Genomic DNA, 13260 nt, shown 5'->3' with positions numbered 1-13260 from the left:
CGATCGTCAGGGGAGGGCTCGGGACTGGCAGGCAGAGAGTTCCCTCCAGCGACCACCGCAACCACCAGGCGTCCGGCTCCGCGGCCCGGGAACGGTGGGCAAAGGGCTCGAGCACCTACCTTGTCGTAGGCGCCCCACGACAGCTCGGTCTCGATGACCATAACCACGATGCCGAACATGCCAAAGATGAGCGCATAGTCGCTGAGTCGCTTGCGCTTCTCGAACAGGGCGCGCCGGTGGCCCAGCTTGTAGCCGATGTTCTGGTTCTTCTTTTTGCTGGACTTGGTGCCACTGCTGCTGCCGTGCCCGCTGCCACCGCCGCCGCCGCCGGCTCCACCGCTGCCTCCGCCGCCGGCTCCATAGAGCGCCAGGTTATTGGAGTTGTTGTGCTCCGGCTTGGACACCACGATCTCCGGGGCTGAGGACGAAGCGGCGGCGGCGGCGGCGGCCGCGGCTGCAGACGGGGAGGACGCGCCGCCACCTCCTCCGACAGACACTGGGGGCTGTAGGGGCTGCGCCTCGGAGTCCATCTCGTGCAGGTTCCGGCGGGACGCGCTCAAGTTGCTGAGCGGCCGCATGACGCCCCCGTTGTACCGACAGCTGCTCATGGCTATTTCGGTGAAGGGGTTGCTCTCGCGGCGCGCCTGGGGCTGGTGGTGCTGGTGGGGCGCCGGGTGCGGCGGGTGGTGGTAGTGCGAGAGCGGGGGCCCAGAGCCCAGGCTGCCGAGGCTGCCGGTGGGGCTGGCGGCGGGCTGCAGGCTGTGGCACTGGTGGTACTGGGAGGCGGACGCTGGCTGTGGCGCGGACTGCTGCCGGAGCGCACTGGCATGGCTGGACGGCGTCAGCTCGCTCACATTGAGCTGGCTGCCCCGGCGCGACGAGCAGCAGCAGCGGCACGACGAGCCCGACAGCGGCGAGGAAGTGCGGGTCCGGAAGGCGCCGCCGCCGGGCGAGGAGGTGCGGAGCAGCAGGGACAGGTTATCCCCCGCCCCCGCCCCCGGGGCACCGGAGGAGGCGCAGCTGTTGCACCGGAGGCATGGGCTGCTGCCGCCGCTGCCCGGCTGCTGGTGCGCGAGGTGCGGGTGGTGGTGAGGGTGCGGGAGGGGCGCGAAAGGCGCGCACGGCTTGTCCTGGCTCTGCTGCTGCTGCTGGCAATGCAGGTGCGAGGAGCGCGACGGCGGAGGCGGCTGCTCTGAGAAGAAGCCGCGCTGGAACTGCAATGGGGTTTCCATGTCAGGGCTGTTAAAGCTGCAGGGAGACCAGGCGGTGGTGCACCCTGCGCAATGCGTTATGGTCGGGAGCGGAGACTCCTGCTGCTGGTGCGAGGAAGGGCCCATGCCGGCTCCGGTAGAATCCAGGCGGCGAGTCCGATTGGTCGGGCGCACCAAAACAATGGGCATGACATCACCTGCGGGGACCGAGACTGAGTTTGCGGCGCGAGGTTTAGGGGAGCATGTGTGTGTGAGAGAGAGATGGGGAGGCGGGACTCTGCAGGATGCAAACCCGAGGGTGCTCAGGCTAGGACAGGGGCAGGGCGAGGGTTCCGCTTGCTGATGATCGGGGACTACCCTTGAGCCCCACGAGGGCTGGGGAATGCAGCGGGTCTGCAGTGAGAGGGGAAAAGGCAGGGGCGTCCCTCCTTCCCGCGCCACTGCCCCCCTAACTGTTGCCGGACGTGCAGTCTCGATCACCTGCCCGGGCACTGCAGCACGTTGGGCCACTCCAGTCAGGGCGTCAGGAGAGGGAACGGCGCGGAACCCGGGGCCACTCATTCACCGGCGTGCACGCCTCTTAAGAGCTGCGGAACAACAGCCCCCTCGCCCCACGCCTACGTCCCCCTGATTGTCCCGCTGAGAGTGGGCTGCCAGCTACCCGCCAAATAACTGTGGGGACACCCACTTTGGAAAGAAAAGGTTTGATGGCTAGCTGAGCCAGTGCAGCAGGGCTTGGTGAGAACCCCGGCGCCCGAGCACCAGGTTGGCCGCGGCGAGATCCAAGCGGCCTTCGAGCCCTAATCTTCCCCGGCCGCTGGGCTTCGGCGCCTGATAGTCGGGGTAGGCTGCGCGGTGCTCTCGCCCTAGTGCGCTGCGGCGCTGCAAGGGTTAACCGCCTCGGCGCCTGGGCCGGGGAGGATGGGGGCGGGGCCGGAGCAGGGGATCCCCCTCCGTCCTCCCGAAGAGCTCGATTGGGCTTCCCGGGTCCCCCTGGCGGGGGTGGAGGGCTTTCCCAGCTACCGCCGCTCACATTTGCGCGTTCTGCGGAACATGAGGGGCTGGCGCCCCCGGCCGCCGGGTCCTGGGTTACGCGCTCAGGCCCTCTGGCCACCCCAGTGGGTAGGTCCGTGGGCTTTTCCTGCCTTGGAGAGGACGCTTGCTTGAGGGTCTTGGGGGATGCTCAGCGACCGCCAGCCACCACCAGCTCGTCTTCTGTTCCTCTTCCTCCTCCCCACCTGCAGCACAGACACAAAGCAGAGGCGGATCACTGATGCGCAAACACCGAGCATCTTCTGTGCCTGACTGCAGCAGCGGATGGAGAGGGGCCTGGCGCGGCTGATTCACACCGTCAGTCATACCCTGGCTGGGAAATTATTAATAGTGAGAACTCGGGCTGAATAATAGCTGCTTGGGGACAGTACTGGAGTTTTGCTCGAGTTAGGTATAATATTTATTTGCTAATAAACCAATAAAAATTACGTTTTGTGTCTCACAAATTTCCTGTGATGTGTCTTCCTTTTAGGCGATATATTGCACTAACAAAGCGGCAGGGAAACCTTTCAAGGGTTCTTTGTTACTGCCCCATCTTGCGTCTTTGTCGTTTGTATTTCTCTGTAAACTGAGATTCCCATTTCCAGAAAATAGAATGAAATACACTGGCCAGTTGAATATTTACTTTTTAAACTGTAATTTTAAATCATGATTTTTATGATAGAAGTTATAAAGAGTTAGACTGACCAAGAAATTAAAGTGAAAGCGGATCACCTTCATTAGGTAATTGGAATTCTCAGCAGGATCCAGTTTCTTGATATTCTACTCGGCAGCTGCCCTAAAGTTGCTTACAAGGTACCTGCTCCTAAGAGAGTGTATATGTTTCAATGCTATGGAGTGAATAATTCATTCTAGGATATCCTTTGGACATGAGTTAAACAATTTTAATTTTTTGTGCATGCAAGCAAACAAATCCAGGAGGAAAAAAAAAAAAAAAGGAGAGAGTTGCTTTTAGTCCCAGAGAACTTGCATTTCTCAGTAGTCTTGGTCAAGAATAGAATTTGAATGGCTAAAAGCTGGAGATAGCATTTTATTTTTATATTCTATTATGATTTTTGGCAATTCAATAACATGTTTAGAATTATTAAGCTCGTAGAATCTTTGGGTTAGCTAAGTAGATCTGCATGAATTGTGTGGTGAGCATGACTTTTAAAAACAACTCTAATGAATAATTTGAAATTACAACAAAAGTTTCCAAATAAAAATGTTTTCACCTTTTGGTGTGAAACAAAATTCAACTCAAGCACAAAATTCATAATACATTTATTTTCACTTTGTAATGAATTATATGACCTCCTTCTAGTTGTTACACATAGCTGATTAAGTGAAAAAGTTTGCTTCATCCTTCCAAATCTAAATACATCAAATATATTTATCATGGTAAATTAATACTCTCTTCAGCCTTTTGTAAATTTAAATGAAAGACTGCATCAATACCCTCTCCAAATATAATAATTGTTACCACACTAAACTGTTACAGATTTAGATATAAGGTTCTAGAGTTATTAAAATGTTGTTTTAAAATGACTGCCAAAAAAAGCAATGTCTGCATCTTTTGTTATCAAATTGACTTTCTCAAATAGCAAATTCAAAGCTTCAAATAAGTTCTACAAACAAAATAACAGGGAAATGAATATTGTATATTTTGTCTAGTACGAGATTAGGTGCAGCCCCTTTAATCATGTAGAAACAAAGGCTGTTGAAATTTAAGGCAGGTTGGGAGGAAAGGATGGAGAAGGCAATGGCACCCCACTCCAGTACTCTTGTCTGGAAAATCCCATGGACGGAGGAGCCTGGTAGGCTACAGTCCATGGGGTCGCTGAGAGTCGGACACGACTGAGCGACTTCACTTTCACTTTTCCCTTTCATGCACTGGAGAAGGAAATGGCAACCCACTCCAGTGTTCTTGCCTGGAGAATCCCAGGGGTGGCGGAGCCTGGTGGGCTGCCGTCTATGGGGTCGCACAGAGTTGGACACGACTGAAGCGACTCAGCAGCAGCAGCAGCAGGGAGGAAAGGATGCAAGGTAAGAAAGAAATGGAGATTTGGCCCATAACACGAGGAACCGTAAGAAGAACAAGACTCAAATCATCAGGGCTTCCACTTAGCCGGTACCTTGCAAAAGCTCATGAAATAATATGAAACCCACTGTGACTGGAGAGGGAGGAAAGCAAGAGTCAGTCAGACATTTATCATCTTTCTGTTTCAAGGAATCATCTATCACACTCAAAAAATCTTCTTGGTAATAAACGTCTGTATTTGGAGAGTATGATAATCCCCTATGAGTATGATGATGAAAAATGACAAGATCTCACAATAAGTTTCTGTTTTTAGTCTGAATCCTCATAATATTGTTTAGGACATTTTACACTCTTGGGTTATGACAAGGGCACATTTAAGGAGTTCTTTTCATCAACCTCTTTTCTTTGTAAAATTAACAAACTGATTTCAAGCTTATATGTAAACTTTTTCATACAGTTTACCATCATTTTGCTATTTTTCTCCCTATATAGGATTATAGATGTACCATGTAAAGTTAAGTAGTTAAAACAACGAAGATAATATTCTTTCACATGGACAGTACTTCACATATAGTAAATACTCATATTTGTGAGAGTGAGGAGGGAAAGAGAGAGGGAGGAAATAAAAAGAGTTTGAAAGAAAGGTCACAATACAAGGGCTTGCAACCTCCAATAATAAGCTCTTGGAAAGTTGCATTTGCTTCTCTTTCTGTCATTAAGATGCATAAGTGCTGGAAATTTCTCTAGTTTAACACCAGAGGTCATACTCACCCGCAAAATACATTTCAAATCCTATCATTTAAATGCCCTTAATTTTCTAGTGTCATGTTCTTATAAAAATTACCTGTTTGTTTTTTTTTTAACCTTATGGGTTAGAAAGATTGCTTTTTCATATTTGTTGTATTTCAAGCTGGTGAACAGACACATACATATAACACTCCCAAAGCACTCCAGAAACACTTAATAATGGTCTTAGAAGGATGATTTTCCCAGACCACTGGGGCTTGGGAAAAAGCTTCAGGTCATTTGCACTTAATCCTTTACTTTATGCAGATTTATATTATGCCAACAGTTTTTTTTTTTTAATTCTCTTTTTCACAGGATTACTAGTCTATGCTATCTCTGTTTCTTATAAAAAGCAGGACTCTTGAATTTGGATGTTTCTGGTCTATTTGTAAAGGCTATCAGAAAAGCTAATGCAGGCACCAGGGCACATTTGCCACACTGAGCGCTCTGAGAGATTCTTCGACCTACAAAGTAAGTGTTTTTCTGAGATTTTTCTTTGTCTTTGCCCGGATGAGTAAATTATTTGATGGTGCCAACCACAGAAATTGTAACAAGACACAGCCTCTTTGAACTTAGTTTGCTTAGCATTTGATGCAAATGGGACTTGGGAAAATATCAGAGTTGTTCTCTCAGCACTACGACAATTCTTTGTTTCCTGACATATTTCATTGAAAAACACTTATTTTTAAACCACATATTGCTCTCAATTCATAAGAAATGTGCATTTGAAGAAAACAGTAAAATATCTTTATGTATTATATTCTTTATGCTCCCACATTATTAGTAGAAAGTATCAAGACCTGAATGAGCTTATTGATGATTGTCTTGTTAATTTTTAGTAAGATCACTATTATTCAGGGATTAATTATACTGTTAGGACTTATTCATTAACATCTTAACATTTCCAAATTTGTTTTACCCTCATCCTTGTTTCCTACCATGTCTCAGCTAATCACTATATCTATAAAAGTCTCAGTTGTGCAGCAAAAAAAAAAAAAACTTATACTAGTTTTGCTAGTATAATTGAATGATTAAATAGGTGAACAGGTTGAAATTATTGACTGTGATAAGTCTTTTAAAAATAGTCTATGGATTATATAAACAAATATACCTGGGCAGCTAGAAACACATATTCGAGCTACCAAGTCATAAAAAAGACTTATTGAATAGCACATTCTAGTTTATAAAGCAGTTTCTCATGTGTTGTTTTATATTCATCTCTCAAGCACCCTTACCCCAAGGTAGGGCAGTTTTTATGATCATTTCTACTTTACAGGTAAGGATAATCCTGAAATGTGGCACCTGGGCTACCCCAGGTCATGCAGTTACTGAGTAGCAGGAAAAAGCTAACCCTCAAATACAGTTTTCTGAGTCTGTCTGGTGAGTCTGTTTAACACTCTTGTAGCTTTTCCTGCATAGTAGAAGGATAACCTATTGATTCTATCTGCTCATACTGGCTGGCACCCCACTAAAAGTCAAGGAACAGAGAGCAGTAGCTTGTTATTACCATTCACTGTCTTTGAATGACCTCATGGACATGTCCTCGCTGGCTTGATTGGGATTCTGAGATTCTCAACTACTGTCATTTTGTTAACTTCATTTGATCAACAGAATAATTCATGAGGCTCTGATACAAGACTGGATAAAACCGCAGTGCTGTACGTATGCAGGTCCAAGGTGCCCAATTAAAAAATATTAAAAAATACAGATCCTAGTCTCTTCAGACACAGTATTCTGCTGACTTTGCTGGCAGCCTTGGCATTTCCCATTTTTGGCCACATTTACAATAAAAACTGAAGGCCAATGAAGACTACTTATTCGCACTAACAGAGGCCGTTTTGTCTTTTTACATAATAAGGAAGAAGAAAGAGGCTCAAGCTCCTTGCCCTGTGGCTTGGAGGAACTTGTCTGCAGTCCTGCAGGGATCCAGCAGGATGGCTCTCAGTTCTTTGTGTATTTCTTGGCTCTTACAACTGAAAATACCATAATTATGGAATACTCCAGTTCTGTTTGTTTCAGAGGTTAAAACTTCATCACGGTTCCAGCAACTTTCCTCAGGTATTTTCATGTCATTGTTCTCTTTCATATATATTGGTCAAACTAATTTACCTTATGGTAGGTAAAATGGCTGTAGCAGTCCTAGGTTTCATATACACAACCATGTTATTTAGAGGGAAGTGATCATCCCTGTCTCAATATTTCAAAAAACTCTGTTGACAAATGTACTGAACAAGCATAGTTCACAAGCCCAGTGCTGTATCATAATTAAAGAACGGCTAAAGGGAGGTATGATGGGTATGACTTATCAAACAGCAAATGCCAATAAAGAGATATAAATTATTTTTAAAAAAATGGAAATTCTGGAGTTGAAGAATACAAAACCAAAATGAAGAATTCACTAGAGGGGCTCAACAGATTTGAGCTGAAAAGAAAAAAAGATTACTGAACTTAGGGACATCACAAGAAAAGAAATCTAAAGACTGATATTATTTATGAACACAGATGCAAAATTCTCAACAAAATCCAATCAAATTGAATATCAGTTCAGTTCAATTGCTCACTCATTGTCCGACTCCTTGCAGCCCCAGGGACTGCAGCACGCCAGGCCTCCCTGTCCCTCACGATCTCCCGAAGTTTGCCCAAGTTCATGTCCATTGTATCGGTGATACCATCCAGCCATTTCATCCTCTGACGCCCTCTCCTTCTGCCCTCAATCTTTCCCAGCATTAGAGACTTTTTCCAATGAGTCAGTCCTTTGCATCAGATGACCAAAATACTGGAGCTTCAGCTTCAGCATCAGTCCTTCCAATGAGTATACAGGGTTGATTTCCCTGAAGATGACTGGTTTGATCTCCTTGCTGTCCAATGGATCTCAGGAGTCTTCTCCAGACCACAGTTTGAAGGCATCAATTCTTCATCAGTCTGCCTTCTTTATGGTCCAGTTCTCACAACCATACATGACCACTGGGAAAACCATAGCCTTGACTATATGCACCTTTGTCAACAGAGTAATGCCTCTGCTTTTCAATACACTGTCTAGGTTTAGCATAGCTTTCCTGCCAAGAAGCAATCGTCTTCTTATTTCAAGGCTGCAGTCATGATCCTCAGTGATTTTAGAGCCCAATAAGGGGAAATCTGCCATTTCTTCCACCTTTTCCCCTTCTATTTGCCATGAAGTATTGGGGCCGGATGCCCATGATCTTAGTTTTGGTGGTTTTTTTTCACATATTTAGTTTTAAGCCGGCTCTTTCACTCTTCTCTTTCACCCGCAAGAGACTCTTTAGTTCCTCTTTGCTTTCTGCCATTGGGAGAAAATATTTGCAAGTCATAGATGTGAAAAGGGACTTGCACCCAAAATATAAAGAACTCTTTAAACTTGATAATGAAAAGAATAAATAACTCAAAGGCAAAGTCTCTGAATAGACATTTCTAAAAGAAGGTATAACAGTGACAAATAACCACATAAAAATAAATGCATAACATCGTTAGCCACTAGGAAAATGTCAATCAAAACTATAATACCGCTTCATAACCCCTAAGATGTCTTTAATCAGAAAGACAAGCAATAACAAGTGTTGGAGAGGACATGGTGAAATTTGAACACTCATACGTTGCTGGTGGGAATGTAAAGGGGTACAGGCAGCTTTGGAAAACATTTAGAAGTGCCTTAAAATATTAATTCTAAAACTAGCATATTAGCCAGCAATTCTACTCATAGGTACATAGTTTAGAGAAATGAAAATATACATCTACACAAAAACTTGCACATGAATGTTTACAGCAGCATTATTTAAATAGCTAAAAACTGGAAAGAATTCAAATGTCTATCAACTGGTAAGTGTGTAAATAAAACATGGTATATTTTTAAAATGGAATATTACTCATCAGTTGAAAGCAATGAAGCAGTGATAAATGCTACAACAAGGAGGAACATTGAAGAATGTGGAGGAAAGTCAGTCACAAAAGACAACATGTATGATTCTATCCATAGGAAATGTCCAGTATAAGCAAATCTACAAACAAAAAGTTACATTATTGGTTGTCTTATGCTAGGGGTGAGGAGGCAGCAGAAATGGGGATTCATTAATGAGTAAAGTGTTTCTTACTGATGTGATAAAAATATTTTAAGGTGGCACTAGTGATAAAGAATGTGCCTGCCAATCAATGCAGGAGATGTAAGAGACTCAGGTTTGATCCTGAGTTGGGGAGTTCCCCTGGAGGAGGGCCCTGGAGAAGGGAATGGCAACCCACACTAGTATTCTTGCCTAGAGAACCCCATGGAGGGATTCTCTTCCTCCCATGGAAGCTGAAGCTGAAACTCCAGCTTCTCTCCTCCTCCCATGGAGGAGCCTGGCGGGCTACAGTCCATAGGGTTGCAAAGAGTCAGACACAACTGAAGAGACTTAGCATAGCATAGCTTAGCATGGTAATAGTCACATAACTCTGTGAATATACTAAAAATCATTAATTTGTACACTTGGAATGGGTGACTTATACACTATGTGAATTATATATCAAGAAAGTTGTTAAAAACCGATGAGAGAAATTCCCAAACATAACTGAATGCTAAAATGAAAGTATCAGTTTAAAACGAACAGAGCTGAGGCAGTATTAGATAAAATTAGAGTGGAGCAGGAATAAGTTTTCCTAAGTAGCATGAGTTACTATCATGGTGTTTTAGTTGCTAAGTTGTGTCTAACTCTTGTGACCCCAGGCTCTGTCCATGGGATTTCCCAGGCAAGAATATTATCCATGCATTTTAAGGAATTTGAGGATTCCAGATTTTCTTCTTTGAGACTCTATCTAAATGGCTTTTAAATCCTAACAGTATCATGATTCAATAAATATCCAAGAAGAATTTCAATAAAAAAATGAGCTGAGGAACTTTTATTTTCATTGTGGAATGTAAATTTCTCTTACATATCAGTAAAAATCAGTTATATTTTGTACTGAATTCTACAGTTAAAAATCACCATTATCATATGATTCTAACAGACAATGAAAAGGAACTAAGACTAAAGTATTCTTTGAAGATAAGTCATAATGGTCACTTGTGACCACTGATTAAGTTCTCTGTGACGTGTCAGCTCCATCCCCCTTAAGTAGTTCAAATACAGTATGGTGAGACTAAAGTCTTTTTAAAGAGATTAGCTGTGGCAATTTGGGGAGTTATACACTCTCAGTCTTGAGGGTTGGCAACAAAAGTGCAGTGTGCACCCAATCGACAGCACGTGGTTCAGCTGTTGGAAGCAAACATCTTAAAGGACTCAGCAGTCAAGAGAACACAGCACAAGGCAGGCACTGTGTAGGTGGCAGAGGTCTCATTTGATACTGACAAGTGACTGTAACACCAGGATCAGACTGACTTCAATGCTCACTTCAAAAGAGACCAAGGGCGTCAGAGGCCCTCTTAATGAAAGCCAAACCAATGTTCAAAGCTGTCACGTGGATGGTTGTCTAGGGGGGCTCGGAACAGGGTATTAAATCAGGGGAATGCAAAATTCCCATTTCCCATTCTTACATGAAGAACTAACTTGTTCATGGAGTTTTTGTTTTTATCTCTAGCCGAGATAAAGGTCATGTTTTTGTTTAAGTTTATTAAATACTTCACTAAAACAGTTTTTTAATTTTTTTTTTTTGGTGGTCTCATAGATAATGGAAAAAAAGATGTAGAGAACAGAACACTTTGTTCTTGAAAATAAGTATAATATAAAGTGTACTAAGCCATTGAAATAAGATTACTCAAAAAGATTTTTCTAGGTTATTAAGCAGAGTTCCAAGGTAAAGTACTCTTATATTTCCTGTAATAGATGTTAGCATTTTGCTTATCCCAAGATCAGAACTGTGGAGAACAGCAAAGAAAAGAACAACAATTTTAAAACTGAATTTTACCGACAAGTAGTAAATTCTGACATAATTGAAGGGGTGCTGCTTGCTACCTTAGCAGGCCAGAGTATTGACCTTTTTTATTAGATCTTCACTCAGGGGAAGGGGTAGAGAAGTCAGTTTTGGTTGGATTTACCAAGATATGGCAAGGAAGGGCTTTTTGCTTCACTTTTGTCCCTTTCTTTAACAAGTAGCAAAGAAAATATCTTATGTTTGTATGTCTTAGACTTATAGTCCTTAGGAGGCCCTTATGATCTGTTTTCTGTTTTTCTCATTTTGTTCCTGAAGGGACTGTCTGAGTTTTCCTAAGAAGCAGCCTTCATTCTAGCAGGCTTAAGGAGGATCATGGTTTCACAGTCTTCAGGGGAGGTCAGAAAATGTGAGAAGGATGAAGTTTTCAGGTGACTAACTAGAGAAGTCTCGATTCCCAGCCGACCGGAAGAGGAAATAAACAAGAAGAGGGAACAGGAGTTCACATTTGAGTGCAGTAATGGCTATGACACAGAGTATGTCCTTAGGAAGTTAAAAGGACAAGATACTCTGTTTTCTTGTTTGATTTTTAAAAACAAAGACACTTGCCTCAAATGTTTAGAAAAGCTTTCTAAGCCTTCTTTATGTAGTTAACGTAACTAATCTTGAAAAACACAGCTCGCTCGATTTAAGAAGCAAAACTACAGAAGTATAGAAGAAAATAAAGGAAATATAGTTTATGATCATAACATGAAAAAGGTTTTCCTAAAACTGACTAAACTAAACAGCCATAAAGGAAAAGACAACTGATTTGATCTTATAGTGTTACAAGATATCCATAGGGACCAAAACGAAAAAAAAAGATGAGTGTCATATTTAACAGACAAAAGATTTTAATATCAAGAAATATATTTTTTAAAAGATTTAAGAATTTGATATGAGAAAAAGTAAAGAACTGAGTAAAAAACTAATAAAAAGGACATGAGCAAGCAATTCAAAGAAGATGAACTTTTAATGGTCCAAGAAAGAAAAAAAGACCTTTGAAAAATCAAGGAAATACAAACTGAAATGATGTTTATTTCCATTAGACTGAATAATACTGTATAATGCATTGATGAGGATGCAAAACGCCAGTTTTTTCATATACCATAGATATGAGTATAAATTTGTAAAGCCTATTTGAAGTCAATTTGACAGGAATCCACCAAATGTTAAATGAATATTTTTCACTTAAGAAGTCCACTAATAAAAATCTATTCTTTAGAAATATTTGCAAATGTGCACAAAGATATATTTACAATGATGTACATTATTAGAAAACAAAACAGAATAAAATAAATACCCATGAAAGGCATCTTATTATAGTTTTTCTTAAAAGGATGAATAAGTCCTGTATGTAGATGAATAAGACCTATAGAATTATCACCCATACTCTTATCATTAAATAAAACCAAATGACAGGACAATTCATACAGTATGATCCCATATATAAAACTTACATGCTTCTATCTGAGGTTTCTCAGGTGGCGCAGTGGTAAAAGAATCCTCCTGCTAATGCAGGAGATGCAAGAGACTCAAGTTCAACCCCTTGGTTGGGAAGATCCCCTGGAGGAGGAAATGGCAACCCACTCCAGTATTCTTTCCTGAAACATTCCAGGGACAGAAGAGCCTGGTGGGCCCCAGTCCATGGGCTCACAAAGGGCTGGACACACCTGAGCATCCACGCATGCACACACACACTATATGTATATAAATCCATAGGACAGATACCATCAGGACTGTAGTGGTTAAGTGCTGAGGTGTAGATGTGGCTGTAGGGATGAAGAGCAGCTTTTAGGTGTTGCTTCCCGGGTGAATCTTATACAATAAATATACAATACAATACAATAAAAAGAAAGAAAGGAAAATAAGTCCATAAAGCTCAAACACGTGAACCTATCCTTTTCTAGTCTCTTACATGCCCACCTCGGTATTTCCCCATATTGCAACAAATGATTCCCTTTGTTTAAATTAGCATCAGATTCATGCGGGGTGTCCAGTGTTTGTTGAATTAATATTTAAAGTTAAACTCATAAAGTTGCTGCCTAGGGGAAAAAAAGTAAAACCTAGCGGCTACACAAACATCTGAGGATTGAAGTCTTATTTATTTACTGATGTATTAGTGAATTACTGAATTTTCAGATGTGCACTTAATTTTTGCTTTGCTTTGTTTTGCTTCACGGAAAGGAAACTTTAATCAGGTCTTTAATCTTTAAAAGGTCTTTAAACTTTAAAAGGTCTTTAATCAAGGTTGCTAAATGCTTAGTGTTGGTCATCCATGAACTCAAGATGGTA

General features: G+C 42.7%; 1 protein-coding gene and 1 long non-coding RNA gene across 9 annotated transcripts in view; one reads left to right on the top strand and one right to left on the bottom strand.

The window, feature by feature from the left end:
• The window catches only part of KCNN2 (potassium calcium-activated channel subfamily N member 2), a 476417-nt gene that overhangs the window by 161784 nt on the left and 301373 nt on the right, over positions 1-13260 (bottom strand). For 7 of the 8 annotated variants that reach the window (XM_081505792.1, XM_081505793.1, XM_081505791.1 and 4 more), the window contains 2 exons: positions 2245-2449; positions 120-1408 (listed from right to left, as the gene is read on the bottom strand). In XM_081505792.1, the coding sequence (XP_081361918.1) occupies positions 120-1408; positions 2245-2266 (1311 nt within the window). In that variant the 5' untranslated portion in view covers positions 2267-2449. Of the gene's footprint in view, positions 1-119; positions 1409-1580; positions 2450-13260 lie in introns of those variants that run through there. The other variant, XR_014058369.1, reaches the window with a different exon arrangement.
• Positions 1426-2710, top strand: LOC145512173 (uncharacterized). The gene is made up of 2 exons (XR_014058370.1): positions 1426-1913; positions 2456-2710. It is a non-coding gene; the product is annotated as an uncharacterized LOC145512173 (long non-coding RNA).

The sequence above is a fragment of the Giraffa tippelskirchi genome, chromosome 7, assembly GCF_054371585.1.
Source record: "Giraffa tippelskirchi isolate mGirTip1 chromosome 7, T2T-mGirTip1v1.2.pri, whole genome shotgun sequence".
NCBI lineage: Eukaryota > Metazoa > Chordata > Mammalia > Artiodactyla > Giraffidae > Giraffa > Giraffa tippelskirchi.
Note: the sequence above shows the minus strand (reverse complement) of the source record. Positions and strands in the feature narration are given on the sequence as shown.